General features: G+C 38.6%; 1 protein-coding gene across 15 annotated transcripts in view; it reads left to right on the top strand.

Annotated features, from left to right (window-relative positions):
• The window catches only part of TNRC6B (trinucleotide repeat containing adaptor 6B), a 149,456-nt gene that overhangs the window by 107,881 nt on the left and 14,354 nt on the right, over positions 1 to 27,221 (top strand). For 11 of the 15 annotated variants that reach the window (XM_086752522.1, XM_086752498.1, XM_086752514.1 and 8 more), the window contains 15 exons: positions 1,344 to 1,522; positions 2,764 to 2,838; positions 4,157 to 4,202; positions 10,164 to 10,312; positions 13,899 to 14,024; positions 15,053 to 15,184; positions 15,699 to 15,794; positions 16,042 to 16,216; positions 16,600 to 16,734; positions 16,931 to 17,107; positions 20,905 to 21,051; positions 21,306 to 21,401; positions 23,819 to 24,139; positions 24,530 to 24,600; positions 26,460 to 26,599. In XM_086752522.1, the coding sequence (XP_086608648.1) occupies positions 1,344 to 1,522; positions 2,764 to 2,838; positions 4,157 to 4,202; positions 10,164 to 10,312; positions 13,899 to 14,024; positions 15,053 to 15,184; positions 15,699 to 15,794; positions 16,042 to 16,216; positions 16,600 to 16,734; positions 16,931 to 17,107; positions 20,905 to 21,051; positions 21,306 to 21,401; positions 23,819 to 24,139; positions 24,530 to 24,600; positions 26,460 to 26,599 (2,065 nt within the window). The remainder of the gene's footprint in view (positions 1 to 1,343; positions 1,523 to 2,763; positions 2,839 to 4,156; positions 4,203 to 10,163; positions 10,313 to 13,898; positions 14,025 to 15,052; positions 15,185 to 15,698; positions 15,795 to 16,041; positions 16,217 to 16,599; positions 16,735 to 16,930; positions 17,108 to 20,904; positions 21,052 to 21,305; positions 21,402 to 23,818; positions 24,140 to 24,529; positions 24,601 to 26,459; positions 26,600 to 27,221) is intronic. The other 4 variants (XM_086752587.1, XM_086752529.1, XM_086752507.1 and 1 more) reach the window with 3 other exon arrangements.

Raw genomic sequence — 27,221 nt, 5'->3', positions numbered from 1 at the left:
ACTAACCCATATATGACATTTCCAGTAAGTTCTTGACTCTGCAGTCATAATCCTTAAATGTAGCCTTTTCTGTGTAAGTAGCAGGATTAAAGGTTCAAGAGGTAGGTTTTTGTGCTTGGACCAGTATATTTCCTAAGCAGCCCTCAATTTTGGTACACAAATGAATATACTTTAGAAAGTTACATTTCCTGTTAAGTATCTGAGTTGTTATTTATGATGGATTTTAAGGTAGCTCTTAAACTGACATGAAATGCTGCTGTACTTATTTTTGGCATGATCAAGGTAGAGTTCCCCTTGATAAACTACTTAGAATTCCTACCTTTTTTTTATATTCAGATTTTCTTCTACATTTATTAATAGTCTTGTCTCTGATTTCCACACTCAAATGCCAGACAATTGAAGAATTAGTTATGAAAAAGGTGATGCTGATAGAAATCCTTTAAAAAGGAGATAAATGCTTGAGCAAGAAATACACAGAATGAAGAGGTACAGCAGCAGGAGAACAGTTGGACAATGGACAAGATGAGGATTTGGATTCTTTTCGGCTTGTTGGTAGAGGTTAGAAATAGAAGTTGCTAGAGAGTAACAGCAAGAAAAGAAACTAGCAAGGAAAAGTCCTTAATCTGAACTGATATGAAGAAATGGTTGTAGCTTTCTGGTAACAACTTCTCTAATTCAACAACACTACTACTACGTCTCTTTGGTGACACTGTTAAGAACAGAAATTCAAGTAGAGGATTTTTTTTTCACCTTAAATTACTTTTGATGTTACATATGTCAGAATACAATGTCAGATCCCCTCCTTCAGATTCTACTTAGTTGTTATTCCTTGAAGTTCTTTGTTTCTGTAATTTTGTGAAAGAGTTTAGTACAAGGGAAGTGTTAAGCATTTTGAAGGAAGAGAGGAAATAATTGATAAACCCCCTGAGCCAGAGTCCTCAGCACCTTTTGTTTGTAAGTGTCCTTGAAGTCTTTCATTTACACTAGAAAACAGGTCACCTTTTAAAGAAATCCAAACGCAGCTATATCTGTAAGAGAAGAGATCCCTATGGTTATTATATCTTTAAGGATTTGACATTGCTTTAAAATAGGTGCAAACATGACATGCTAACACGCCACCAAATCTCTTGGGTTTGGGGGTTCATGCATGACTTTTCACAGCTGTTAGAGTGAAGACATATCTGAGGCTTTGATGTTGTTTTGGGGGGGGCTGCTGTAGCTTTTTTTTTTTTTTAAAAAAAAACTCCTTTGGGGTTCTGATGGTACCAGCAAACCTTGCAGTGTGAGATGACCGGCTACATGATATTGTAGAATGCTTTTGAGCTTTTTTTCTTTTTCTAAAGGTTCTAAATCTATGCAAGATGGCTGGGGAGAGAGTGATGGGCCAGTGACAGGAACACGTCATTCCAGCTGGGAAGAGGAGGAGGAGGGAGGAGTCTGGAGTACAGCAGGCTCTCAGGGAAGCAGTTCCTCCCACAACTCAACAAGCTGGGGGCAAGGAGGAAAGAAAACACAAATGAAGGTAAAATACTTGAATGATTCATAACTACTATGTTATCTGAAAACTGTATGACTGGTATGTCAGAGCATTGTAATAGTTCTTCTTTTGAAAAGATATTGCAGGATTCAGCTAGAAAGGTGCCTGTTACAACAGCGTAAATAAAGTGAGGTTTCTGGATTTGTTTTAATGTATCACACCTGTTGTGACTAATAAATCTGCCAGCAGGTGTCAAATTCTTTTGGCATGTAGGCTGCAGAGCCATTACTAAGTGAAACTGAGCAATAAGTATCCCAAGGCTATTGCTCTTCTCTTGTTGACACATCTGTCTGTTAGGCTGCTGCTGTTCTCCTTGCATAGCCTGCAGAAGTTCAGGTACCACAGTTCATTTGGCACAAGCACTTCTTATTTCTCCTGACTGTTGGATTTAGGTCTGACTTGTGCTTGTTATTATTGACCTTTGGCCTCAAACAGGAGCGGGAGCTTGGCTATAGTCCCGAGTGAATTGCTTTCTAAGGCTTGTTTAAAGTTCTCTAGTACAGTAACACTTGGTACTGTATTAATATTAGAAGGACTATGTTTTGTCTGCTTTTAATCTGATGGGTAGGGAAATCTCAAGAGGCAAATGCAGAACCAGCTTCCTAGGATGTGGAAATACTGTTGTGGCATGGTATGGAGTTTTACGATGCTTGTTTTGCAAAAATTATTCTCATGAACTTTTTTCTCACTTAGAGATTTTTTTTATTTTAACCACCAAAGCAACTGTCAAAAAATATTTCTTATCAGTATCTTTTCTGTTGAGCAGTGTTCAGTTTGGGTTTTAATCACCTGTAAGTTACAGTAAGGCCAAATAGAAAGCCAGATCAGCACAGTGCCCATGTAAGAGAAACCATAATAAAGGGAAGAAAGCCAAGGAGGAATTCTACCTCTGTATGTGGTGTATTAAAGAATGCATTAAACTGTAATAGAGGGCAGGGGGAAACATTCACAAAGCTTTCCGGATTCCAGGATGAAACAGAAGGTTGATAAACATTCTACACAGCAAGTGTTCATCCAGTTTGGTACACCTAACAAAGAACAATTGTGAGAGGGAAAAGAAAACAGTGTTTGTTAAATGTTTCCAGCCATGCAAAAACTTATTTAGGCGATTAATTTCTCTGATACCAGGATTTTCATGTGGCACTTACACATCTCAAGTGTAAAACAAGAAGAAGAAATCAAGAAGTTGCTTTAAAATATTTTTGTCTTTTTTTTTTCCTATTCAGTGCTCATTAAAAGGAGGAAATAGTGATTCATGGATGAACCCTTTATCCAAACAGTTTTCAAATATAGGCTTGCTAGTAAGTAAATTCTTACTTATTCTTTTACTTACTTCTTACTTATTCTTTTAAAATATAAAATCCAACTTTGTAAAAAGCAATAAGCTTTAAATAAGTAAAAAAATCGGCTGTTTCACAGTGTGTAGCTACTTATTTTGCTGGCATGTTGATTATAATACCTGTAATAGCTGGATATTCAGCACTTCCTTGCTAGTCAGAATGGCTTCTCAGAAAAACCCAAGATCTACTTTTATTCTTCAGAGTTACTTAGAGAGCTGTTGTTCTGAGATGGCAGTTTCCTTGCAAGTAATAGGATTTGGCTTTTTTGTTATATATTTTTTTAATTATTATTTTCATAACATGCTGTTCAGAGCACTCAAGGTAGAGGCTCCTGGCTGTAGTGTCAGTCATTTGTGATTAGTCCAAGGCTATTCATTCTGAATGCCAGCCACAGATCTGAACAAGAGATTTACAGCTCTGTATCTATCTTGGCTATTTATATTTTAAATACTGTGCACCAGAGTCTTTTTAATACAAAAAGGGCTCGTTATTAATCAGTACTTAAATATTGATTGGTAAAGCGAATAAATAATGAGTACATCATGGAGAGAAATGACAGATCTGCAGGGAAGTACCTTGAAAATAGTTACATATAAGATTTTAAATTTTTTAATAACTTCTGACATGCTAATTTGTAAAACGTTTTACAGAATATTGTGCCAACTGTCATGCTGCGGAGCAGAAATAGTATGTAATGCAGACTAGCGAAAGATAATAATGCAGAGGTTCTATGAGAAGCCCAGAACTGCACAAACGGTCACTGACGTGACTAGGATTAGTTTATAAAGTCTGTTGGCTCCTAAGCTCAAATTCAGTCTGCTAGACCGTAGATGCTTTTGAAAGCTATGGGAACACCCTGTCCCAGTCTGCCAGCTAAAGCATAACTTGGCAGCACATTTCAGGATTTGGTGTCTTGACAGGTCATGAGGATGGGCTATCATTTTGGCCACTATTTTCAGTGTTTCATCTCTCGACCACTGGAACATGAGGACAGAAGTTCATTTCACAGAGCAACTGCCTATCTGTCTTTGTCTGTTGCATGCATTCATGTGTCTGGTTTTGCATGGGCAAACTTGGTACACAGAGCACTAGGGTGTCGAGGTGAGGTGTATACAGGATAATAGGAATCCTTGTATTTTATTTTAGATTAAAATAAAACTTAATTGGCACAAACATGTCCTTCCTTTGTTCCACCTTTAGCCATCAAGGGCAGCTTTATGAAACATTGTTCAGCGTTTCATGGAAGTCAGAACTGAATTTTATTTCTTTTTTTCCCCAGAGTCAAACTGAGGACATTCCAGGCAGTAAGATGGACTTGTCTGTAGGTGCGTATAATTTAATTTAAATGCATTTTAAATGAAATCATGTAGTATTTTTATGTGGATGACATACTGTGCTTTGGAAAGGTTTGATCCTTACTTTTAGCACTCCTTATAATAGAAGGATAGAGTTGTAGCATCTGGTATCTTGGCTGTGGTCTTTGAATAGTTCCACAGCTGATGCTGATATGCAAGATTGGGATGTATACCTGTACAGAATGGAGCTATAACTTGTAGAAGGGACAGCCTATAAGATTGTTTGATCCGTATAGTTTGTATTCATTGTAACTGTTTCAAGAAAGTGAAGGTCCCTTTGCATTTGGTGGAAGAGGAGGACTGTTTTAGATTTTGGCAGTGGGACATCCCAATTACTACAGCTGCCTGGAGGTAATGTGAGGGAAAAGAATATCTTCCATCGTTGATTTCTTCAGTTGCTTGCCTCAGGCTATTACAAGTTACTACACAGTAGAACTAGATTTTTCATTCCTGACAGCCTCACCACAAATGCTACACAGCTTAAGTGGGATGGACTGTGGGAAAACACAATCCTAAATCAGAGTTGGAATTGACCGCTTGGATTAATACCATTTAATCACCTTTGAATTTGTCATGACTTTCTTCTTTGGCAAACTAAGTAGTGAACTCTCACAGGAATTTTTTTTTATTTTTAAATCAGATTTAGTTTTGCATTCTGTTCTTTTCCATATTGTCTCTGAATATTCACTGTCATGATATTGCAATAGAAATAGAAATACTACAGGTTTCTGAAATATTCTGCCATTTGAGGTGGTTGCCCTACAAGATTAGTGACTAAACAAGAGATGATCCAAATCTGCTGTTCTGATGATTTAGTTTATTTGTTATCAAGTCTTTGAAAGCTTAGTAAAACTAAAAACTTGTATAAGATAGCCTTTACTTAAAATAGGGAAGAGGATTTTGTTCCTGTTCTAGGAACTACTTCTGTTCAGTTTTGGATTCTTCAAAATCGACAGAAACAGGAAGATCACCTCGTAACCCTGACTACAAAGACAGATCTTCTGGTCCACTTAAATGACATTGCCGCTCTACAAACTCAACAATATTTTTGGATAGAGATGTTCATCTTGTTTCTGTAATTGTCAGGAATGTCACAGAGGCCTCAGATTCCTCCCAGTTGCAATGTCAAAAGCCAGAGGTCTGGAATTCTTGTTCTAAAGGGTGATACGTCAAAGCAGTAGTAATAGTCTCGGCTCTTATCTAGAACAGTGAATTTCCTGTGTAAATGAGGTATGCCCTGTGGACTCCGGAGAAGTGTGTGTGTGGTGGTTCTGTGTCTGGAAGGAGTCTCTGTATCAGTGCAAATCAAGTTTGTTGTGGAAATGTGGACACCATTGATTCTGAATCTCAGGTGAGAGATCAAAAGTTATGGCAGTTAGGCGGTAACCGTTTTACCTGTTTCACATATGAAACCATCCTAGTGCCAAGCTGCCTGTTCTCAAACTGCTTGTTTCCAGCTGCTTCTGTATAATAGCGAAGGTTTCTATCGCGGCTGAAACACGGACGCGCACAGGCACAGCGTGCTACTGAAAAATCACAAAGGATTTGCTAAGAAGGGAGAGCTGACAGGAAGAGATGACTGACTAGAATCAGTGCATGCTTATTCTGCTGGTAGTTCCAAATTTGCTGTGGGAGGCTTCGGTGTTCCCTGTCAATCTAATTAATTACTGATGATCCCGTGATGGTATCTCTGAAGAACCACCTGCAAAAGTAGTTCTGTGTTGGGTCACAGTCTGTCGGGTCTCTGGATCAATTAAAATTGTTTTTTGCAAGTCAAGTACAGTTAGTTTCAAAATATGTTCTGAAATTCATTGCTGTAAGTTAGAATAGTGTGGGGTCTGGGATCAAAGTTGTCCATATCCAACATCAAGGATAGCGTCTATTTACTTCTGAGATATTACCTGCCAAAGAACTTACAGTGTTCAGGTCTCTGACTGACCATGTGCTAAGCATTAAGTAATCTCACTTTCCAGCATCATGTACAGCTGTAGTTTGGTGCATTGGATCCTGTCTTCGTGGCAACTTTTGATTTGTTTTATTGCCTGGTTATTTTTTTTTTTTTTTTTTTCCACCAAACATCTAATAATGACAGTAGGGAAGAACATAGTGGCAAGAAGTGTTTGTTCAACACTCAGATAAACACTTTGTTCAGTTTTATGTTTTTACAGATGTCAAGACAGTTGACTAGTCTGATGTGTTGCCACTGCCCCAGAAAGTGATCCAGTAGTAGATTCTGCTTTCCTCTAAAGTGTTTTCTATCATAGTGATACAATGACCATGTAAATTTATGCTGTGGAGGCTTCTGGTAGCAGTGGCACACTAGATAGCACAAGTTCAAGCCCTGCAGTTGTAAGCAGTGTAACTATTCATTCTTGATTTGAATGGTAGAATTTAGGGACTACAGGAGGCAGTTCTTGTGAAACTGGCTGTTGTGCTATATTTGCAGTTTCTGTGCCATTCTGATTCTACCATACCGTTGACCAAATTATTCCAATAGTATGCCTTACAAAATGTCTTCTCTGATGTTGACCCTCTTTGCACCAGTGCTGTCACCAGCTTTAGTACTTCTTCATCTGCCACTGTTGTAGCATCACATGTGCTGTATTTGGGATTTTCTCAACCAAAAAACTTCTTTTATTGGGAGTATCCATTAACATTTGTTGGTACCAAAGATAAAGTTGTGATACTTAAGACTTACTTGCATCTAGTATCAACTCCAGATTTGGTATTCTGATGCAGTTTATGGATAAATGCACATTGATCTCAGGGTTAAATCTATGCTTGGAGATCACACATATCAAAGAAAACTTTGGCTTTGATATGCACAGAGCTCAGATCATCATGCATTGTAAAATAGGTCCAGTTATCAGTAAGTAATTCTTACTATGTTGGTCTCAGTCTGTTTGTTTGAAAAATGTGTTGCTTTTATTGCGAAGTACTGGAGTGACACTTTTATTTAGTGATCAAGAGAGAAGAGATGGATCAATAGCATGACTAAGGCAGACTTCCTCGTTTTTTTTTAAAAAAAAAAAATCTATCAAATCCCTTCAATAGGTAACTTATTTTATTGTGAAAATAGGATACAACTTTTTTCTATTGAAAGCTCTCCTAGTAGTATGTAAGTCCTGCAGCATTAAGTTTGCTACAGTAAGTAGCTCATCAGAACCACTTAGTATTTTATCTTTTCCTTCCCTTTCTTTGACAACTACCTTTGTCTTTTTTTTTTTTTTTTTAATGTATTAGTTGCAATCTTTGCAGATCACTGAATTCTCAAATTACCTGTAAAGACTGGGAAATTCATTTCCAATTACTATTGATTGAAAGGCAATTCATGCAGCTCTCTGTTGTAAAATACCTTAAGAAGCCGTAACCTGATTTAGCATTCATATGCAACACCTTGATATCTAAGCGCGTATGCATGCTTGGTAGGCTTGGATGGTATAATTTTAGGGGAAAGGTATAAAATCAGTATCTTTAAAATATTTTTTGTTTTGTGCTCAGGCAGAAACATGTTTCAAATGAGTTTCCCACTTGGGTTACTCCACTGGATATATGTATTTTCGCTATGTTGCATGTCTCGTTTGAAAATGTTTTAGGTAACTCTACTTATCAGCAGTTTCTGTCTCCTGTCTCCCAGTACAGAATCACATTATATAATTTTGTTTGTATAGAATTCAATTTTTTAATTTTCTTTTTCTTTTAAGCTGCGTGCATGTGGTGGGGATGATGTACGTAATAGATTTTATTTTTTTTTTCCTCACTAGAGCCTGAATGTCATCTTCCAAGCTCTTGTTTCATTTTGCATTTCTCACAGTGTTTCTCGCAGCTGTTAGTAGTGGGAAAAACCCAAGAACTGATGGAGTATCTTTATGAAGATGTCTGGACTTTTAACCTGTTCTACATTTCTGCATGTAGAGGATTTGGGGCTTTATATATATTAATGCGCAAGTGTTCTTGCCTACTGCAGAGGGTAAAATCCAAACTTTTCAGATTTTAAGGGTTGTCTTCTACTGTGTAAGGTGAAGCTAGTCTTCAGCCACCTGCATTACTTATAGCTTTTGTTGACAAGTACAAAAGACAGACTCACAAGACAGGTTTCAAGGTTGCATTAGACTTTTCTATGAATGGGATAAATGAATGTTATCATCTCTCTTAGCAAGGCCTTGTTTATACTGAAGTTTAAGCAACTGCCTCAACTCTTAAGTGGCGTGCATATGTATGCCTGAAGCCTTTAAAGGTGCTGTTTAATGCTCTACATGTTATTTAACAAGCCATTTTACGAGGCATTGTTCAGTAATGTTTGAGGAGTTGATTGGATCATCAGGGTAACTGAAGAGACAAAAGGGTATTTCTGCGGCTTAGTCATCTTGTGTTGGCATTGACACAGTTTCATTTCAGTTAGTGACGCAACTCTGTCTTGCTTTCGGTTTCTTTTCAAGCAACTAACGGACGGGACTTCCTGTCTAGAATTAAAGCACATAAGCCTTTGGGTAGTGCATTGCTGACATTATGTGTAGTGGTTACATGTAGGTATTGACAGGATTGAGATGTATGTGATGTTTTATGTGACTGCTTTTGCAGAGCCAGTTCTAGCTTTTTAGGATATGTTAGAAAGGGATGAGCTCATCCAGGTCAGTATGACTCCAGTTAGAAGCCAAGATTATGTAGGTGATTTGTCAAGTGTTTTTGTGATAAATGATGTTGAAGGTATCTGAGAGGATGAAGCTGGATCAACTTTGAAAGCTGTGCCAGCAAAAGAAACTCATGTAATTAGTGGTTGATTTCATAGGTTCTTGGCAGTAACCTACCTATGAATATTAATAGTTGTGATTGTACATTAAAAAGATATGCTGGCTTTGAGAAGCTTTTTTTGAGAAATAGATTGTTTTAAAGGTATCTGATTACTTCCTTTGGAAAAGTCACAGATTTTGGTTAACTGGTGACAGGTTTTTTTAAACTGTTCTTGGAAAGGCCATCTGTGCTACTGAACAAAGTTATTTAAAACTAAATATACCAGTAAAGCTCATTTCTATCGTGTTGTCTGTATTTTAAAACGAAGATGTTTTCCATCTACTTCAACGTAACAGTATGCATCTGATACCTTACAGGTACCAAAAATTATTAAAAAGTTGCTCTTTGGCAGCAGTTCAGTGTGTAGGGTAAAAAACTTCCATCAGTCAGCACTTAAAAATTATAAGCTTACAGAGAAAGATGATGTCTTCTTCACTGTGTATGTTACAGTTTGATCATCTGTTATTAATATCTGTTCCTCGTGCTCCACCAGATTACTTACTAAACAATGGCAGGAGACTATAGAGCGTGTTTGAAAAGTGTCTCTGCTGCTGTTTGTGTAATTCCTGCATACTGGCTGAGGGAGACTGGTTGCCTGTCTGAAAGTTAAGCTGTACCAGATGATCTGTGGTGTTCAAGAGTTAAGTTGACGTGACTGTGGGGAGAGTTGTGATCAACTTACGTATATGGTTTTGCAGTCTGAGAAATTCTTTCTCAATGCCAAACCCAGTAAAGGCTAAGTAGAATATACAGAGAATTTAAGTAGTGGTGTCTCTATAGATTCTGAATACTAATAAATAACAGTGCGCATTTGGGAAGTCAATGAGAATTATTTATAAATTAATATCATTAGTTGAACTGGGCAGCTGGAGAAATGCATCTGTTAATATCTCTACATAAATTGTGATAAATACTTCACATTAAGCTCCTCTAAATTGGCTTGTTCAGTCTTAAAAATGAAACTTTCTACTTTAGTTTTTCATCATCTTTTAATAGCAACTGTAGCCATGCTTAATTGTAAGACAGATCTAATTTATACCCTGATCTTAAAGATTTTTTTCTTTGACTGTGAACCTGCTGTCATGAAATGTGGTAGAGATTATTGGCACCAATTTTGTCGTCTTTCCTCTTTTTTTACAGGTGGTCTCCCAGATAAGAAGTTTGAGGTAGATAAACGAGCCATGAATCTCGGGGATTTTAATGACATGATGAGAAAGGATCGATCTGGGTTCCGTCCACCTAATTCCAAAGAAATGGGAACCACAGATAGTGGGCCTTATTTTGAGAAGGTGAGAAAAACATCTTTAGATAAATTAATATCAACCTCTATGTTCGAGGTCCCAGTTTTTACCCTGCTCCTCTGGAATTGCTAAAAATTCAGTAACCTTGGACAAACTCAAGAATAAAAGATGTGGGGGAGTTACGTTTGTAGAATGAATGTGTATATAAAGCAGAGGTGTGAGATGTACATAGACAAACTGTCTGGGGAGAATGAGGCTTTTCATTCTAGAACAGACTGCTCTTAATATGAACAGAAATAAATTCCTGTGTTTTTCATGGAAGGATAAACTGCTAGTAGCAATGAAATTCATTTTAGATTTCATCACAATGATTCTTTTGGCTATGGACTACAATTATCTACTGTAAAAAAAATTGATTTAGAGCTAAGTAAACATAAGTAATCACAGTCTTCAATTTTTTTTCTGCTTTCATGTCTGTCGTTTATTGGAAACACCCTTTCTAAATTCCGCAACCCCTTATGCTGTATGTCCGTGTACTGTAAGCTTCTGTATGACATCTGTTTCTCTGTGACATCTGTTGTATGTTATGGTAGCGTTTCTTTCATATTCTTGCCTATTTAAGTAGAAGCTTTCACTTTATTATCAAACATTAGTTGCTTCACATTATGAATTGGAGAGTGTCCAATAGATGCAGAATGCTTTAAGGTTTTTTTAATACGGTTTAAGTTTATCACATGTAAAATGGAACAGAAATTTGGTTTTAAAATTCCGAAGGCGTGTTACTGTCAATGAATTTTTTAACTCCTCCATTTTGGTATAACAGGCCAAAACTCAGTTTTTCCAACTCCCTCTGGTGGCCTAATTAATAAATGCCACTAGCAGAGCTAATGCATTCCTAGGTATGTGCTAACATAAGGAATTCATTCAAGATTTGTTTGTTTATGTAGTGGTAATAACCACTGTCAGAAATGAACTTCCTGAGAGTTCAAAATGTATTTTTAAAAAGAAACCTTTAGGAATTTGTTAATTAACTCCTTGGACCAAAATCTTAATTGTCAAGTGATCATCTGAGTCAGAATTTTTGTCCTTGTAATTGCTATTACAAATTAACTTTGCTTCTTCCTAGTCACTCACCATCCCTCTTTCTCTCCTCTTGCGTTCTGTTGCTTGACTAACCAACTGCTGCTGTTGGCTAACTGCTGCTTCAGCTGACTTTGCCTTTCTCCAATCAAGATGGGTGCCTTGGGGATGAGGCTCCCTGCTCTCCCTTCTCCCCTTCTCCCAGCTACAAGCTGTCTCCCTCTGGTTCCACACTATCCAACGTCGGCCTTGGGGCAATCGGCTCAGGGCTCAGTCCCCAAAACTTCGCTGCTAGACAAGTAAGCAGGCCACCTTATAAGATGCATTGTTATAAGGCTGCAACCTGGGCTTAATCCTGGTTAGTTGGTTGCTTGCATTTGTTTTCCTACTAAATAAATTAATATTGTTAATGGAATTTTCAGCTTTATCAGGCCATTGAGAATCAATCCACTTTGGTTCCTGTCATCAAAATGTGTTCCGTCTGGTTTTGTTGGCCTCTTACTTCCTGAATCACAGTGCAGCAGCAGATAGATGTGCTTTTCTGAAGTCATGTAGTGGCAACCGTTACAATTCAACTGCTGCTTTAAAGCCTAGTTAGAGGCTGTTGATTTGCCCCACCACCCCCTGACACTTAATTTTTCCAGACTCCATCCAGTGACCTTCTATGTAGAAATGTGCCTTTAAAAAATTGCAGTCATTTTGCATTGTGCCAATTCCCTTCTCCCTTCCCCACAGCCCAAAGAAAGGATTGATTTAGCAGCCTTTAAAAAATACTGAGGTAGCAATATTTTTGTTCTGTACATGAGGGAACGATGGGAAAGAAATGAAGTGAGTAACTGCAGTTTGGAAGAATTTCTGGGTGCTAGTTTTGCAGTATGCTAGAAGACAATGTTGCAGGAGTACTAGGAAATTAAAGAGTAGAACCTAAGTATTGCAGCTGGACTAGCTTATACAGTCATGTGCCTAACATAATGATGTTTCTTTGTGTTGTCCTTCTGTTTCTCTGTGACACAATCAGTGTTGAACATCAGATTAAGTCCAGAACTTCCAGACATGTACTTGGATTCAGCGTGCAGAACTCTGTTGAGCTTTAGGGAGGACTGAAAGTGTAGCTGCAGCTTCAAGCCTCTCAAATTTTAATATGTAGTTGACCCCAGTCAGTTCTTCCCAGAGTAAAAGCTCTTTTGTCTCGGAGTTTTTCGTTTATCCTCCTACATGCTTAATAGGACATCTTGAATTGCTTCTGAAAGGGAAGATACATTAAGGAAGTGAAATGTGAGGTAGGTGAATGAGGCAATCTATAATGCTGCCAATATATGAGCAGGATGAGAGACTTCTGTTTTAGCAAAAGGATAGTGGAGGATGCACAGTATTATGGTAGAAGCTTTTGAGATCTTGGTATAGAAGGGAAGGAAAGTTTTTGGAGAAGGCCTGCACAACCTCAGTTTGGAAGAATGATGAATTTATGTTGGATATAGCAGTGCTGGCACGGAGAGGGAGAACAGAGGATGATGGCTGAGGGATGGAAGATCTGCTATTTACAACCCACATATCTGAGGATCATAGAGATCCTGATATACAACAGAAAATTGGAAGTTCTGAGGGTCTTGAAAAGGAAAGAACAGAATTGTGACACATAGGGACCTTTTAGAGTCCAAGCTTCAGTTTTTAGAAGCAATAGCATACAACTGTTAGTGTAGGAGACTATCTGTAACATTTCCTGTGGCTTTTGTTGAAAGATCTTACAAATACAGTCTGCTCAGAGGCTGAAATAGTGAAACATAGTCATGAATTCTCTTTGCTCTTTTTTGTGCAGTAGGGTTTATTATTACAGAAGTTGCTTATAAAACAGTAAACACTTCTCATTACAAAAAAAAAACTCAAAAGAAACAGCAAGTGTTCATACTTTAGAAAATAAATCACTGGGGGGAAAAAAAACTCAGACATTTTTTCTCACTTGAAAATTATCCTGCTTTTCAATTTAATGGAGAAAAAGGAAAAGAAAAACATCTCAGTCCAGAATGATGAAGTTTTCACATCAGAAGGAAAATTTTTAATAACATTTTTAAATTCTAATTACAGTTAGTGAAAGGCCTGCAGAGGAAGTAATAGGCTTCTGAGTGATATCTCAACAACCTCCTCAGAAAAAGTACCTGATTTTTCTAAAATGATGTCCCAGAATTCTTGTTGACACGATCTTGCAGTACTTTTAAGCTAATAGAATGGTTTTTTGAGCATTTTGTTTGTACTCCAAGTTTCCATTTCCCAACATGTGAAGTACAAAATATAAAAACGTTAGCTTTGTCATGTGCTTTGAAAAAAGTGGATAAACATGACTCTTCAATGAAGAGGAGAAAGAGCCTGCATCTCAAAAATGCAGTACAGCAGTTGTAAGCCAGGTAGAGTATTACTGATTTAGGGCAAACATCTCAGTAGTTCTATGGGTACTCTGTTTAAGTCAGTACTTGCCTCACTGTTATTAATATGTAGTTAATAGCATAGAAATCCATGATCCTGAAAGATTCATCTTCTCACTACTGCTTTAATTTTATAGGGTGGCAATCATGGTTTGTTTGGAAACAGCACAGCACAATCGAGGGGCATGCACACACCAGTGCAGCCACTAAATCCTTCCCCCAATATCCGGGCGCAAGTGCCTCCCCAATTTCTTTCTCCCCAGGTAAGGAATTTGTAGTAACTGGTTACTTGTAAAAAGTAGAGCTACAGCCTTCAGACCACATCATTGAGGTTACTTAGACATCTGTCTTAGTCTTGATATTAAGAAATCAAAAACTTAGATAAGATAAAAAATTAAAATTAATAGTTGAAAGTGCTTAAAACTCAGTGCAGAAGGATTAACCTTCTTTCTTATTCCAAGGTAGTGGATGATAAATGGTCACTACCAGTATTCTTAAACCTCAAAATGGATTCAGGAATCCTGTGTCTTAGATAGGCTTTTGCAAAGTATTTTAAAGACAACAAAGAAAAAGTGAAAGCTGAAAGTTTTTCTGAAGTGTGACAGGTTGCTTAATCTTTTTCAAGCTGTCTTGTCCTGTGCTTCCTGCCCCCCTGAAGTAGAGACCTGATGAAGGGCTGCGTGTTGCGCTTACATTGCAGGGCTCTAAGACCTCAAGGTCTTCTTTTTCCTTTAGACTTGGTGAAGACTTTTGGAGAGTCTCTTGAATTCTACTTCTGTAACTCTCAAATAATGCAGGGAGAAACAGGGGGATTCTTCTCCACCTACTCCTGTCTTTTACTATAGCTTATTCAGCATACAAGAGATTAACTCTTCCTGTGAGGCACTGTTTCTTTGCTCCAGTGACTGCCTGAATGCCTTTCTTTTCCCTTGTCAAGCAGTACGTTTTAATGTGATAATGCAGTACTGTGATTACTGGTTAGCTGCATCTATATCAGCATTTTAATTTAGTGCAGTCTCTAGAAACTGATTGGTTGGGGAAGGAACCTTTGTGTGTGTGTCTGCATTTGCACGTGTAATACTGTATATTGTCAATCGAGTGAGATACTGGCTTTGCTCAAGTCATAGATTGTGCATGTTTAAATGTGATGTGTTAATAAATGTGTAATGTCTTTCCCGGAACACCATTTAAGATTGGTGTCATACCTGTTCCTTTATAGAAATACTTCTGCTTCATCATCTTTTCTCATAGCAGTGCATTTCTTGAGGATATGTAACTGATTTCCCTGCAGGTTTCGGCCTCCATGCTCAAACAGTTTCCCAACAGTGGCTTGAATCCTGGTCTTTTCAATCTGGGCCACCAGCTTTCTCCACAACAGATTGCCATGCTGAGCCAGCTTCCACAGATTCCTCAGTTTCAATTAGTAAGTAGCTAGTTTACACATTTTCTGCTGAAAGACTTTTGGTTTTATGTTTTGTCTAATTGTATTTTCTTCTGCTGGTCTTCTTTATTTTTGTACAAATATTCCCTGTTTCTTGTACAGGAAAATATAGCCCTGTTAGAGGGCAGCAAATAAACTAAACAGGCCTGTGTAATTATTGTGAATGTTGTAGTGGATTAACAATGATTCTAAGCAATGTCTTTGGACAGAAAGCAGTTTTTTGTTGATTTTCAATGAAGTTTTCTTCAGACTTGCAGTCATAGTGTTGGTAATGAAGCAGTTACTAGTAATTCTGTTGCATGATGTTAAGTTAAAAACAAGTGAAGGATATAGTATTCTTCTAGTGCAGTCATTATCCGTTTATTTGAGTATGTGGACTGAGAAACAGTTTACTTAAGTTCTGAGCAAAGCATTTGCTAGTGACTAGATCCTGGCAATTATATTTCACTTGATGAGCTCTGTATTTTCACTCTTCCCACCCCGACTTATCTTGTAGGCATGTCAGCTCCTCCTTCAGCAGCAGCAGCAGCAGCAGCTGTTACAGAGCCAGAGGAAGTTATCTCAAGCTATGCGACAACAGCAGGAGCAACAGGTGTGTCACTGTTTTTGTCAATCATATTAAAAGTGCTCTGGGAAAATGCAGTCTGCAGCAAAGGTGGCACTGGCTTTAGTAATGTCATCTGCTCTCTTCAGTTGCACTCTCTTCACATTGCACTTTCCAGAGAGCAGGCAGGGTCCTTTGGATCTCTTTCAAGTCACTGTTTATTCATGTTTACTGGAATTCTGTGTTACAGTATAGGATATATCATCCCCTTTTTTTTTTTTTATTTCGTTTGCAGCTTGCTCGTATGGTGAGCGCCCTCCAGCAGCAGCAGCAGAAACAGCCTGGCATGAAGCATTCACCGTCCCACCCTGTTGGGCCCAAGCCACATTTAGACAGCATGGTACCCAATCCTTTGAATGTGGGTCTCTCAGATTTACAGACCAAAGGGCAAATACCTGGATACGGTTCAGGTAAGTGCTCTGTGGAAAGAGATTTGGTGCATTGCCTGTGGTTACCCTATTAATATGGTAATTGCATTACCATATTAGCCAATTATGTCTGGGTCCGGAAATGAGTGATTTATGTATAACTAGAGCAAAGGTCACAACGAGTGTCAGCTCTTGATTAAATTGCATTATTTTTCATTACATGGGAATGAGACATGTAATAACAAAGCATATCTTGGTGGCATACTGACCTAACAAGGTTATTTGGAAGTTGCCTCTTGAACATTCCGTTTGCTACTATTGATTTATTTATTTTTTTTTTTTTAACCTTTCTTATGATCACAGTGTCTCCCTGTTTGAAGATACTTAAGCGAACGACAATGGAGTTTTGTTTGTTTGTTTCACAGGCTTTGGCTCAAGTGGCATGGATTATGGCATGGTGGGAGGGAAAGAGGCTGGAACAGAATCCCGCTTTAAGCAGTGGACTATGATGGAAGGGCTGCCCTCTGTGGCTTCACAAGATGCCAATATGCACAAAAATGGTGAGAAGGGGACTGGCTATTTTGGGAATGCCATTTTAGTATCATCTTGCCAGAGATGAAATAGGTGAAACTGTGCTTCAAGTTAGTGAATGTCTTACTTCACCAGTATGCATCTTAAATATTTTTTGTTTTGTATATCATGTTCATAAAGATCCCAACCTTTCCTGAGTGTAAATGTGTCTTTTTAATGCTTCAGGTGCAATAGTGCCCCCTGGAAAGGCTCGCGGAGGATCGCCCTACAACCAGTTTGACATAATTCAGGGCGACCCACTAGGTGGCCATGCAGGCCCTGCTGGTGATAGTTGGTTACCTGCCAAATCTCCACCAACGAACAAGGTCGGAAGCAAATCCAGCAACGCCAGCTGGCCTCCAGGTATTACATAAGGGCAGGGGTTATGTCCTAGCTTTAGAGCAGATGTGCTAGGACCTTTCCTTATCGTACGTTTTAAATAACCACTGCAAGGAAAATACTTGCTTGGCCTATCTTGTTTTTTTTATGTTTCTTCCACACTAAATTAGAACACAGCATTTGTGTTTCCAGTAAAAAAAATTGCTGGGCTAATACAAACTAACTGCTAAACTGCCTGAATAGTATTTGGTTTTTATTAGCTGAACTCTTTATTTTCTGTAATTTTACAACTTTGCACTTAGAAATTTTCATGAGAACACTTGTCCATAGAATACATGATACCAGCTCCCTCCTTTTGTATCGATTCCTTATTTGCATTGTGTTAGGCTGACAAGGGGTTTAAGAATTCTGATTGATAGTGTAGAATGAGAAAGCAAAAAATGTGAAAGCTTATTTTTTGTGATGATGGGAACAAGGTTTTCTTGTCTTGACCTTTTATATTTTGTGTAGCGTGAACTTTTCTTCTGATAATTGTTTACAAATACAATCCAGGAAAGACCACAAGGTTTATTTTGCCAGCAGTATTGGTACAATAAGTATACCATGTGTGTGCTACGCTGTTCTAATTTTGCCAAAACAAAAACACTGTTGCAGTTCACCTTTGCTCATGTCAACTAAAGGAGAGAAGAGCACTGCCATGTTTCAGCACTGCTTAGCAATCTTGTGGCTTGAGTAGAAGTTTTTTGCTTTTTGCATTACAGGCAGTAGCACATTCTGCTAGAAAACTCAAGTATCTAGGAAAAATACATATGTATGTGAATACACACATTTTCTATATAAAACATTCATTAAACACAGAGTAGTTGCATGGACTAATCACCAGTGCTGTTCAGCAAGTAGTGAATACTATGATTTTTTTTTTTTCTTCTCTGCTTGCAAGACTCTTACATTCCAGGAAAACATTCTTAACTGCAAATCATCTGCTGTGTTATCCCCTCAAGCACAAAAAAGTAAAGGTGCGGGTACATCTGTTGAGTAAACCAGTAGCACAGACCTTGCATCAGAAAGCCTAGGAATCTGTGTGACAGATAAAACTGCAGGGAACTTACAAAAAGTAGTTAAAACTTTTTATGTGGGAGCCTCTCAGTGTCTAACTCTGTCAAGAAAATGTTTTCTGGTGAGTTGACAGGGTTAAAGAAGTAGTTATCTCAAGGAAGTCTGCATACCCATGACATTTCATATCACTGACTGCTCTCTGTACAGGTGTGTCTGCATTATGTTTCTGTCAGCCTGGTTGTTAAGTACTAAGCTTCTTGAGCTGAAGTTGCTGTTCATAATGCCAGAAATGCCTAATTTTACTTTTTTTCCGGACCCCTCTCATAGACTCGTTGTCACTGAACTTGTTTCTTTAGTCACCGTTCCCCTGTATAATACTGAGAAACACAGTACTGCTTGGAATGTTAGAAGAGGGATGTGAGGATTAGCTCTGCTGTGTTTCCAGGTTTTAGAGCAGCTACTGCCTTCTTGATACCAGAAGGGTGTTAAAGAAGTGAGAAGCTGAATAGCTACTCTTTGCCTCTCATTGATATCATAGGGCTTCCTTAGTGATACCTGCAGTTCCACTGTCAGTGATAAGTAAAATTTTTTGCTTTTGCCAAGTGCCTCATCACTATGAGAGAAGAGCTGGAGTTCACAAATCCTGAACATAACCTCTCACTGGGATCATCAGTAGCATGCCTAATTTCTTGTGTAAATCAGTAGACCATGACTGTGATTGCAGATGTCATGGGTTTTGGCATATGGCTTTTATACAGTCATTGCTGTGTTGCTAGCTGTCTCTTATGAGGTCCATAGACTACTGGGACAAGCGTTACCATCCCATAACCACCAGCCGCTTAAGCTCTCTCCAAGCCTCTCTAGCTTATTGGCTTCCTCGAGAAGGAAAACTTAGTTGAAATCATGATCCACCTTATCAACACCCCTGATGATGAATAAAGACCCAAAGTGATGTTACACTGTAGATCCTTTTTGTCTGCAAGCTTGTAGATGAGGTCCATTGTCGGTTCCTGGCATGGAGATACAATTCTTCTTCCCAGTGTTGGAAAGTAAGTTGGTTAATGAGTTCACAAGAGAGAAACTCTTTGTTTTGTTCGGGGGTTTTTTGGCAAACAAGTTCTGATTTTCAGGTCCTAGTCTGTGTTCGTGGATTCTTTATTTCAGAACAGAGATGATCTTTTGACTAGACCCAAGAGCTGCATTGCTTGTTCCTTAACCATAAGATGGTTCTGTTTGTCAGGAGGTTGCAGTATTTCAGCAGTAGCTGAGCAGATTCCTTCCTTCATGCAGTGGCGATTGCTCATACTGTTAGAAATGTTGATACCTAGAATCCTAGATTATTTTGAGTTACTAAAGACTGGGAGATGTGACTGAGGTTTACAAAATCGTGAAGGCAGTGAACAAGATAAACGCAGAATTGTAGTTCCGTGAATCCATATTTCTGACATCCTAGATAGAAGGACTATGAATGCTGGGAGAGTGTGAGTGCAGTAGCCTACAGATAGTGACCAGGTTTGTATTCTGTCCCTAAATGGTATCTCTCCTACCATTGTTAGCAGAATACTGGGGCTAGATGGACCACAGCTCTGACCCAGTGGAGCATTTCTTAGGTCTGCTTTCAGATTCTCCTGCCAGTGCAGTATCACAGTCTGATACTGCCCTTGCTGTGCCAATTGTTCGAACCACTAGTGTCACATTTTCTTCTGTGTTTGACTGTGAAAGTAGTACTCTTTACTATGCTTCTTCATTACAAAGGTGACTGAAATGAACCCTTCCGTGCCAGATACATGGTTTCATTCTGGAGAGCACATCCTGGATCCTGCTTTTAATCATGGATTTTTAATTGCACTCAAATATTCTGTCATTAATTATTTTAAAACTTAGGTTGGGAATAAAGGTATCATTCCATATCCTGGACTTGTATCTGCAAGGGATGAATCTGCTACCTTGACACTCTTTTCACACTTATCCAAATTGTCACATAGTATCTGAAGCTTCTTATTTCTGGTTTTGGTAGTTTTATTATCACTTCTTCGAAAAGTGACCGCAGCACTTTATTCATTGAACATCTACTCAGAGAAGAAACCAAGTTACTGATCTTCCTTGCAGTAACTAGAGTTTTTGTATGTTCATACTCTGTAATAACTCATCCTCTTGTCTTAAAAATCTGACGTGCCTGGAACTATACTTGAAAGGGAACAAAAGTGTAATAAGTATATTCCATCTCATTGGGAAGCATGAAGAACCTCAGTGAGTATATACCTTGCTTTTACTACAAGGCATCTCACCTTAGCATCACCTCAGTGCTGACAGTGTATAAAGTGTATATGTACCTACGGTGTAAAGTATCAAATATTGTGTTTATGAACTCTTAAGGTAGGTAGCCTTTCCTTGAGAAAGGCTTCTGCACACACACAAAATGTATGTACAGAATCTAGTCTTACAATGGATAATCTTGTATATCTTTAAAAAATATATAATGTGTTGAGGAAGGGTAAAACTATTGTAGCCTCATCTGAATGTAGTAAAACAGGAATAGTCAAAGGAATGCACTTGCATCACTTTTTTGTCCTGTAGATTTGTATTCAGACACTAGAGAGAGTGCCATGGGAACAGTGTGAAACAGATTTTAATTAAGAAAAGTCTGTTTTTTCTGAGGGGCAGTGTGGAAGACAATTATTTACCCTCCTAAAATATCTTCAACAATTACTTACAGTAAATGATATTTCTGTTTGCATCTAATTCCTTTTTCTGTCTTGTTGCAGAGTTCCAACCGGGAGTGCCATGGAAAGGTATTCAAAACATTGACCCAGAATCTGACCCTTATGTGACCCCTGGAAGTGTGCTGGGAGGGACAGCCACATCTCCCATTGTAGATACTGACCACCAACTTCTGCGGGACAACACCACAGGTAAAACAGCGAACTGATGTGTGATTATTCAAGTCATTCTGATATTTGAGAATACTCTGATGTTCACTTCTAAACAGGGTAACAGTCTGTTACCTTTGAGTAAGAAGGAAGTCTGAGTGCCTTTGCACCATGGCTATGTATCACGTGAAAGCTTGACATTGGTAAAAATCATGGCTATCCTGAGGTTTAACAATATTACAGAAACTCTGAAATTTGCCTGCTCTTCTCTTTCTCTCTCGTTTTCCCTTTGATAGGGTCTAATTCTTCCCTCAACACCTCGCTGCCTTCACCTGGTGCCTGGCCCTACAGTGCCTCTGACAATTCCTTCACCAACGTTCATAGCACTTCAGGTATGCGGGCTCCTAAACTTCCCTGGACAAACCATTTTCCACTTATTCACTAGTTCCTCATTCTTGTTCCACTTTGAATATTTAGTCTTTCAGTAATTTCTGAGGAAGCTTGGAAATCAAGATTTGAGTGGCTGATCAGATAGTTTTCCTCCTGATGATAAAAGACTTTGTTGTAGTTGCTTTAAAAACTAGACTTAAGATCCTCTGCCCTTCCTCCCATCCCCACTACAAAATTCGTAGTTATGCAAGTTAAAGAATAGAGTAGCAGTGAGTAGCAGATGCAAAAGAGAAAAAAAATCTGTTGGCATGTGTAAGAGATTGGCCGACTGTCACAATTTTTTAAACATACCTGCTCCTGTATGTATGACTTGAGGAATTAGAGGAATAAGGTGAGTGATTTTACTCATTTTAACTTTAGAATATAGGAGTGCTGTGAAGAGAACATTTTTGTCTCACCTTTTATAGCACTCATTATTCCCTGAAATCTGAAGAGAGAGGGGGCTTTTAGTCCTATGACTTTTAATGGTTCTTCTGTAAATAGTAATGTAGATATCTGCCTCAGATCCTTAGTAGGAAGGTCTCCAAAGCGTTCGTGTGAAGAAGGGATTTCTGCACACACTTCTGAGTAGGATGCTGGAAATTCTTGCTCCAGACAAACCATTTGGATTTTGAATTAATTACAAATGCCAGTTTTCTCTTGAGACATTGTTGTCTTGACAACTACTTAAAACTGAAGAATTGTCTGTAAATGCCAGAAGTGACAAATGTAGCTGAGAGCTGCATCTGACCCAAACTTTATGGTTTTTGTGTCTTAACTGAATAAAAGCTTTGTTCTTATGTTATCTTAATGTCTTCAAAATGTGTTGAAAAATCCTATTAAGCCCTCTAGAAAAAGTGTTCCTGCTGCCAGTTTGTGGGGTTACTTTGATTTGAAGTAATACTGTGTATGCAGCATTCCAGTGACATAAAATTTCTCTGTCATAACCTAGGGAAAGGAGTGGCATGTGTCAGATTCTTACCTCTGCTTAATTTTTGTCTAGCACGTAAGAAAGAACCAAGAGAAAAAAAAAATTACTAAAGTCATAGTTGAACTGAGGAAATGAGACAACTGCCTGGCACACATACCATCTGCTCATCTTCTTAAACTGTACGTCAGCATTTTACAGCCAGAAAGCAGGTCATCTGAATCAGGGGTCTAGAACTCGCATATCTTTAAAACAAACTGAGTCTAGTGAAGGCAGATTCCTAAGTGCTTCCGTATACTTTCATAGGTTAGTGCTTGAAACCTGCTTGCTATTGACAGTTACTCTGTCATGGAATTGGTGATTCAAGTGTAAATTGAAGCACGCTTTTTTACTTGCTGAAAGTTTTATGGTCTTGATTCCCAAATGTATTATTTTGTGACACTCTGGCATATTGTGAACCTGGATTTTTACCCTTTGTATCAATATAAGTAGCTTAGCTACCTTTTGTTAGTGAGTAGAGCTTAATAGATTTGTTTACACACACACGCTTGAGTTCTAATTAAGATAATTCATTATTGTGATAGTTCACAACACAAGTGCCTTTTCCCCCACATTGCCCTGTGTTCACTGTTTCTCATTACAGAACAAGGGGAAAAGAAATTACTCTAGCAATTTTGACTTTTGGTTTGATTTTTAGTAAAAAAAAAAATCAAACCAAAAGTCAAAATTATAAGCGTCCCTTGGTGTCAGGAGGTGTGGGAGAATTCTGCAGTCTACCTTCTTAAGGATAACTGGTTTAGGAAGAGCTCCCACATATTCATCACTGATAGTAATGTCTTTGGGAGTATGTTAATTTTTCTCTTTTGTTGGACTTTATATAAAGGGCTCTTGAAATGTGTTAGAGATATCCACTGTTGGTCTTAACTTCTCCTAATCGGCATTTGGTAATACTTTCTAGTAAAAAAAAATGAATATGCACTATTAAGATTGTTTAGAAGTCCAGCTGTCACACAGCCAAATGGCCGCCTTTGTCTGTTACTGTTGTGTCAACTCTGTATGAAATTTGTGATTCATGAAAAAGCTTTGACCTCATAGGAATACATCTTTAGGAGGCAGTATTAGCTTAGTGGTCCAAGAGTGGTAAGTATTCATTTTGGTTCTCTGCAAGTTTTTGGCCTGAAGAAGGTTCAGTTTCGTTGAATGTCAGTATTGCCCAAACTTTTAAGAAATTTGCAGGTTCTGAAATGAAATGTAGTGTGGACATAAAAGTTGCTGTTCATCTTATTGATGTTTGAACGTACTGTGACCGGTGGTATGGTAAATTAACTGTTGCGTGGTTGTATGCTTTGTGCTTGTCTCTGATATAAATGTGGTCAAAGGATTTACAGTATTAGTACAGTTAATTGAATCTCATAAGTTTCTCTAATGCCTACAATTTATTTGATCTTCTAGCAAAATTCAGTGATTACAAATCAACATGGTCCCCAGATCCCATAGGACACAATCCCACTCATCTCTCCAACAAGATGTGGAAAAACCATATTTCCTCAAGGAACACTACAGGGCTGCCCCGCCCACCTCCTGGCCTAACCAACCCCAAACCATCATCTCCATGGAACAGCACAGCACCCCGATCGGTCAGGGGCTGGGGGGCACAGGACTCAAGGCTTGCCTCTGGTGAGAAGAATCAACTGATAGCACCATTGATCAGACCTGAGGAGTGTACGTTTTACAGCACTAATGGTTTGGAGGAAAGAAAGTTGCAGTTGTCTGGTAAAAGGAAAAAAAAAGTTCCTTCTTGAAATGGAAATTTGCTGTCAGTAATTGGGGGTGGGATGGGGATGGGGGATGGAGGTGGTGTGTGGAATCTCAGGTCCTGCTGCAAGGGAATGAGGGAAGAGGGCTGAGAGCTGCCAGGAGGGAATACCTACTGCATGGGGCCTTTCAAGACTGGATGCTTTCTGTGGGTGGGAAATTCCTTGAAGATAAACTCTAGTAAAAAATGAATCTTGCTGTGAAATGTGAGGAAATTTGTGGTTTTGTTTTCAGGACTGAAGATTAAGCTTTTATGCGCTAGCAGAGCTGATAATGCTGAATTAATCTGAGGCTGAAAGACCTGACTAAAGAAAAATGGTTTTATTTGTATTTGTTTCTAATTTGCAGCATCTACTTGGAGTGATGGTGGCTCAGTTCGCCCTAGCTACTGGCTGGTTCTTCACAATCTCACTCCACAGGTATTTTCTGTTGTTGTCTCTAGGAACTTGTGTGCTTTACCGACGTGCAGACTTGTGGATTCTCCAGTTGTTTCTCTTTGAATAAAATTAACAAAATCAGATTTGTTAGCATACATGAGATGTGTTTCTACTAAACTGAGCTGCAGTCTGGTTGGTTTTTGTGTTGTAATCTCTTCAGCTAACTTTAAGATGTCCAGTTTTTGCTACATGACCATCATGACCTTTCATTACGTAGAGTTACAAAAAAAAATATGGAACAGAAAGATTTTTCTTAGAAGTGAGCCATAATGTGGAATGGTTTATAGCTGTTAAAGAGACTGTTCTTTGGGATTTTGTCAATAAGAAAGCTAGTGTAGCGGCCAGTTTTCACTTTGGTGTTTCCATAGTGAAACCACAAAATGTTTCCAGCACTCCTGCCAAAAACAGTCTAGTTATATTATTCTTGCAAGTATTCTCAGATGTTGCTTGTATTTGAAATGAATTCTGTGCAGATCCTGGTTTAGGCAATCCCAATTAGTCTGTATTCAAGGCTTAGGAAAAGCCTGTATGGTTATCAGCAGTGCCTTGAGGTCTAGACAGAGTGTCCCCTGTTCAGCAGGATAAATTACCATGCTTCTGCCACACTCTTAAGAAAACTTCAATGTGAAAGGAAAAACTAAGGTCTCCTTCAGATCACCCAAAATGGCAAACTGTGCTCTTTTCATAGAAAAGACTGTTTTCCTTGATGTGAAGGAAACAGCAGTGGTGCGATGAAGAGGCAGGGTTCTAAGTTTCACTTGTGCAAGGTAGTTTAATACTGCTTAGGAATCATTTAACAGAAGAAGAATATATTTTGGAGGCATTTAACTAAGTTAATAGAAAAGATAAAGCAGCAGATTATAATTGTCTCTTCTGTAACAAATCTCTATTCATTGTGAGTCAGTGCGCTAGAGAGCAGGAAGTATAAAGGTTAAGGTGGATTCAGGGACATTATCTTCATTTCACGTTACTGTTTTAGCTTTGTCCATATTTGTACCCACACGCAACTTCCTTTTCCCTCATTTGAGGTTGTGTTATATAGTAGGGGGAAAGGGAGGAGGGAGAAAGTAGCAATTCCTTAAGTATCTGCACATATGGATCCCATTCATGTGCGTGTGTCCCTGTGGCATACATACCAGGAATGGAATCTGTCTGTACAGAACACCTTGGAGAGCAGCAGTTACTGGGGGTAAGTTACAAGCTGTTACTGCTGCCGAAGGAATGTCGGCAACAGCTACTGTGAAAACATTAGTTCAGGAGGAATGAACATTGCCGGGTTTGGCAGAAAGATCACTGACTGTTTCTGTGACTTTGTGTTCCATAAAACACACAAAGACAAAAACACTAAAATTAATTTTTAAAAACCCTCATTGTAGAGGTGATATTTCCCGTTTTGCTTAGAACTTTCAAGTACTGGTTGATCTAAATTCTACTGAAATCAGAGTGCTGGAGACTAAGAAATTCTAGTTTCTTTGGTACAAATCCTGATGGTGGAAGATGGTGAGAAGTTGTATGTAAGTACTGGAATACCTGCCAACATAAGGATAGTGACAATTTAAGAAACTCAGTGAGAAGGGGAAAACTGGACTCAAGCTACAAGTGAGCGGGAAAGATTAAGTCAGATTATTCCGTAAATCAAAGTAGTTGTCATTGTGAGAAGTCGTGGCATACTGATTCTGTTTGCAAATTAAATTCTGTCACCTTTGCTTACTTTCCACTGCTTTCACTGTTTTCCTTTCTGAGAGCAGATTATCTCTTAATTACTGAGATGAAGTTAGAATTGAAGTACATTTGGAGAAATTGTTACAGACATCTGTTTTATCCTGGCTGTTCTTCTTCAGATCGATGGGTCAACCTTGAGGACGATCTGCATGCAGCATGGCCCACTGCTGACATTCCATCTGAACCTGACCCAGGGCACCGCCCTTATCCGATATAACACCAAACAGGAGGCGGCCAAGGCCCAGACTGCACTGCACATGTGAGCAATCTCTGTGTCCATTCTTTGTAACTACATTAGTCACGAACACAAAATGTCTGTCCGGTGCTGCGCCTTGGAAGCTTGTTTAAATTATCGTGGTTGGAAGGGAGTCATTCATTCATCAATGGGGAAAGAAGAGAAACTTATTTAATTGCTGGCACAGACTGGCACATACGGAACTAAGAAGGTGCAAATACGATAGAATTGTGACCAGTATGCACCTTACTGTGCAATTTTGGCCACTTTATAAAAGCTTGTGAATTGTTTCAGATGAAAATCATTCTTACATGTGTAACTCAAATGCGTGGGAATCTGCTATAGTTTTGACATACACCTGAAATAGCTTACTTGAAAAGCTGCAGATCTTAGGTTTCCTGTTCTTAAGCTTTTTGGAACTGACTGTGACTCTGGTATGTTTTGAAAATGTGAGAGGTTTTGAGTCAAAAATCTTGAGGGTGTGCGGGAGAGTGGTGGTGTAAGCCCTTAAACGCAGTGAACGCTTTTGAACTATACTAATCTTATCCTGAATTTCACGGGTTTTTAACCTGTTTTTCCTCTGTTTTGTTTGAAAGGTGGAATATGTGCATTTACCGTTTTAGCTACGCTGTATAGGCAGTTTTGT

This window comes from Chlamydotis macqueenii, chromosome 1, assembly GCF_036417535.1.
Source record: "Chlamydotis macqueenii isolate bChlMac1 chromosome 1, bChlMac1.mat, whole genome shotgun sequence".
NCBI lineage: Eukaryota > Metazoa > Chordata > Aves > Otidiformes > Otididae > Chlamydotis > Chlamydotis macqueenii.
Note: the sequence above shows the minus strand (reverse complement) of the source record. Positions and strands in the feature narration are given on the sequence as shown.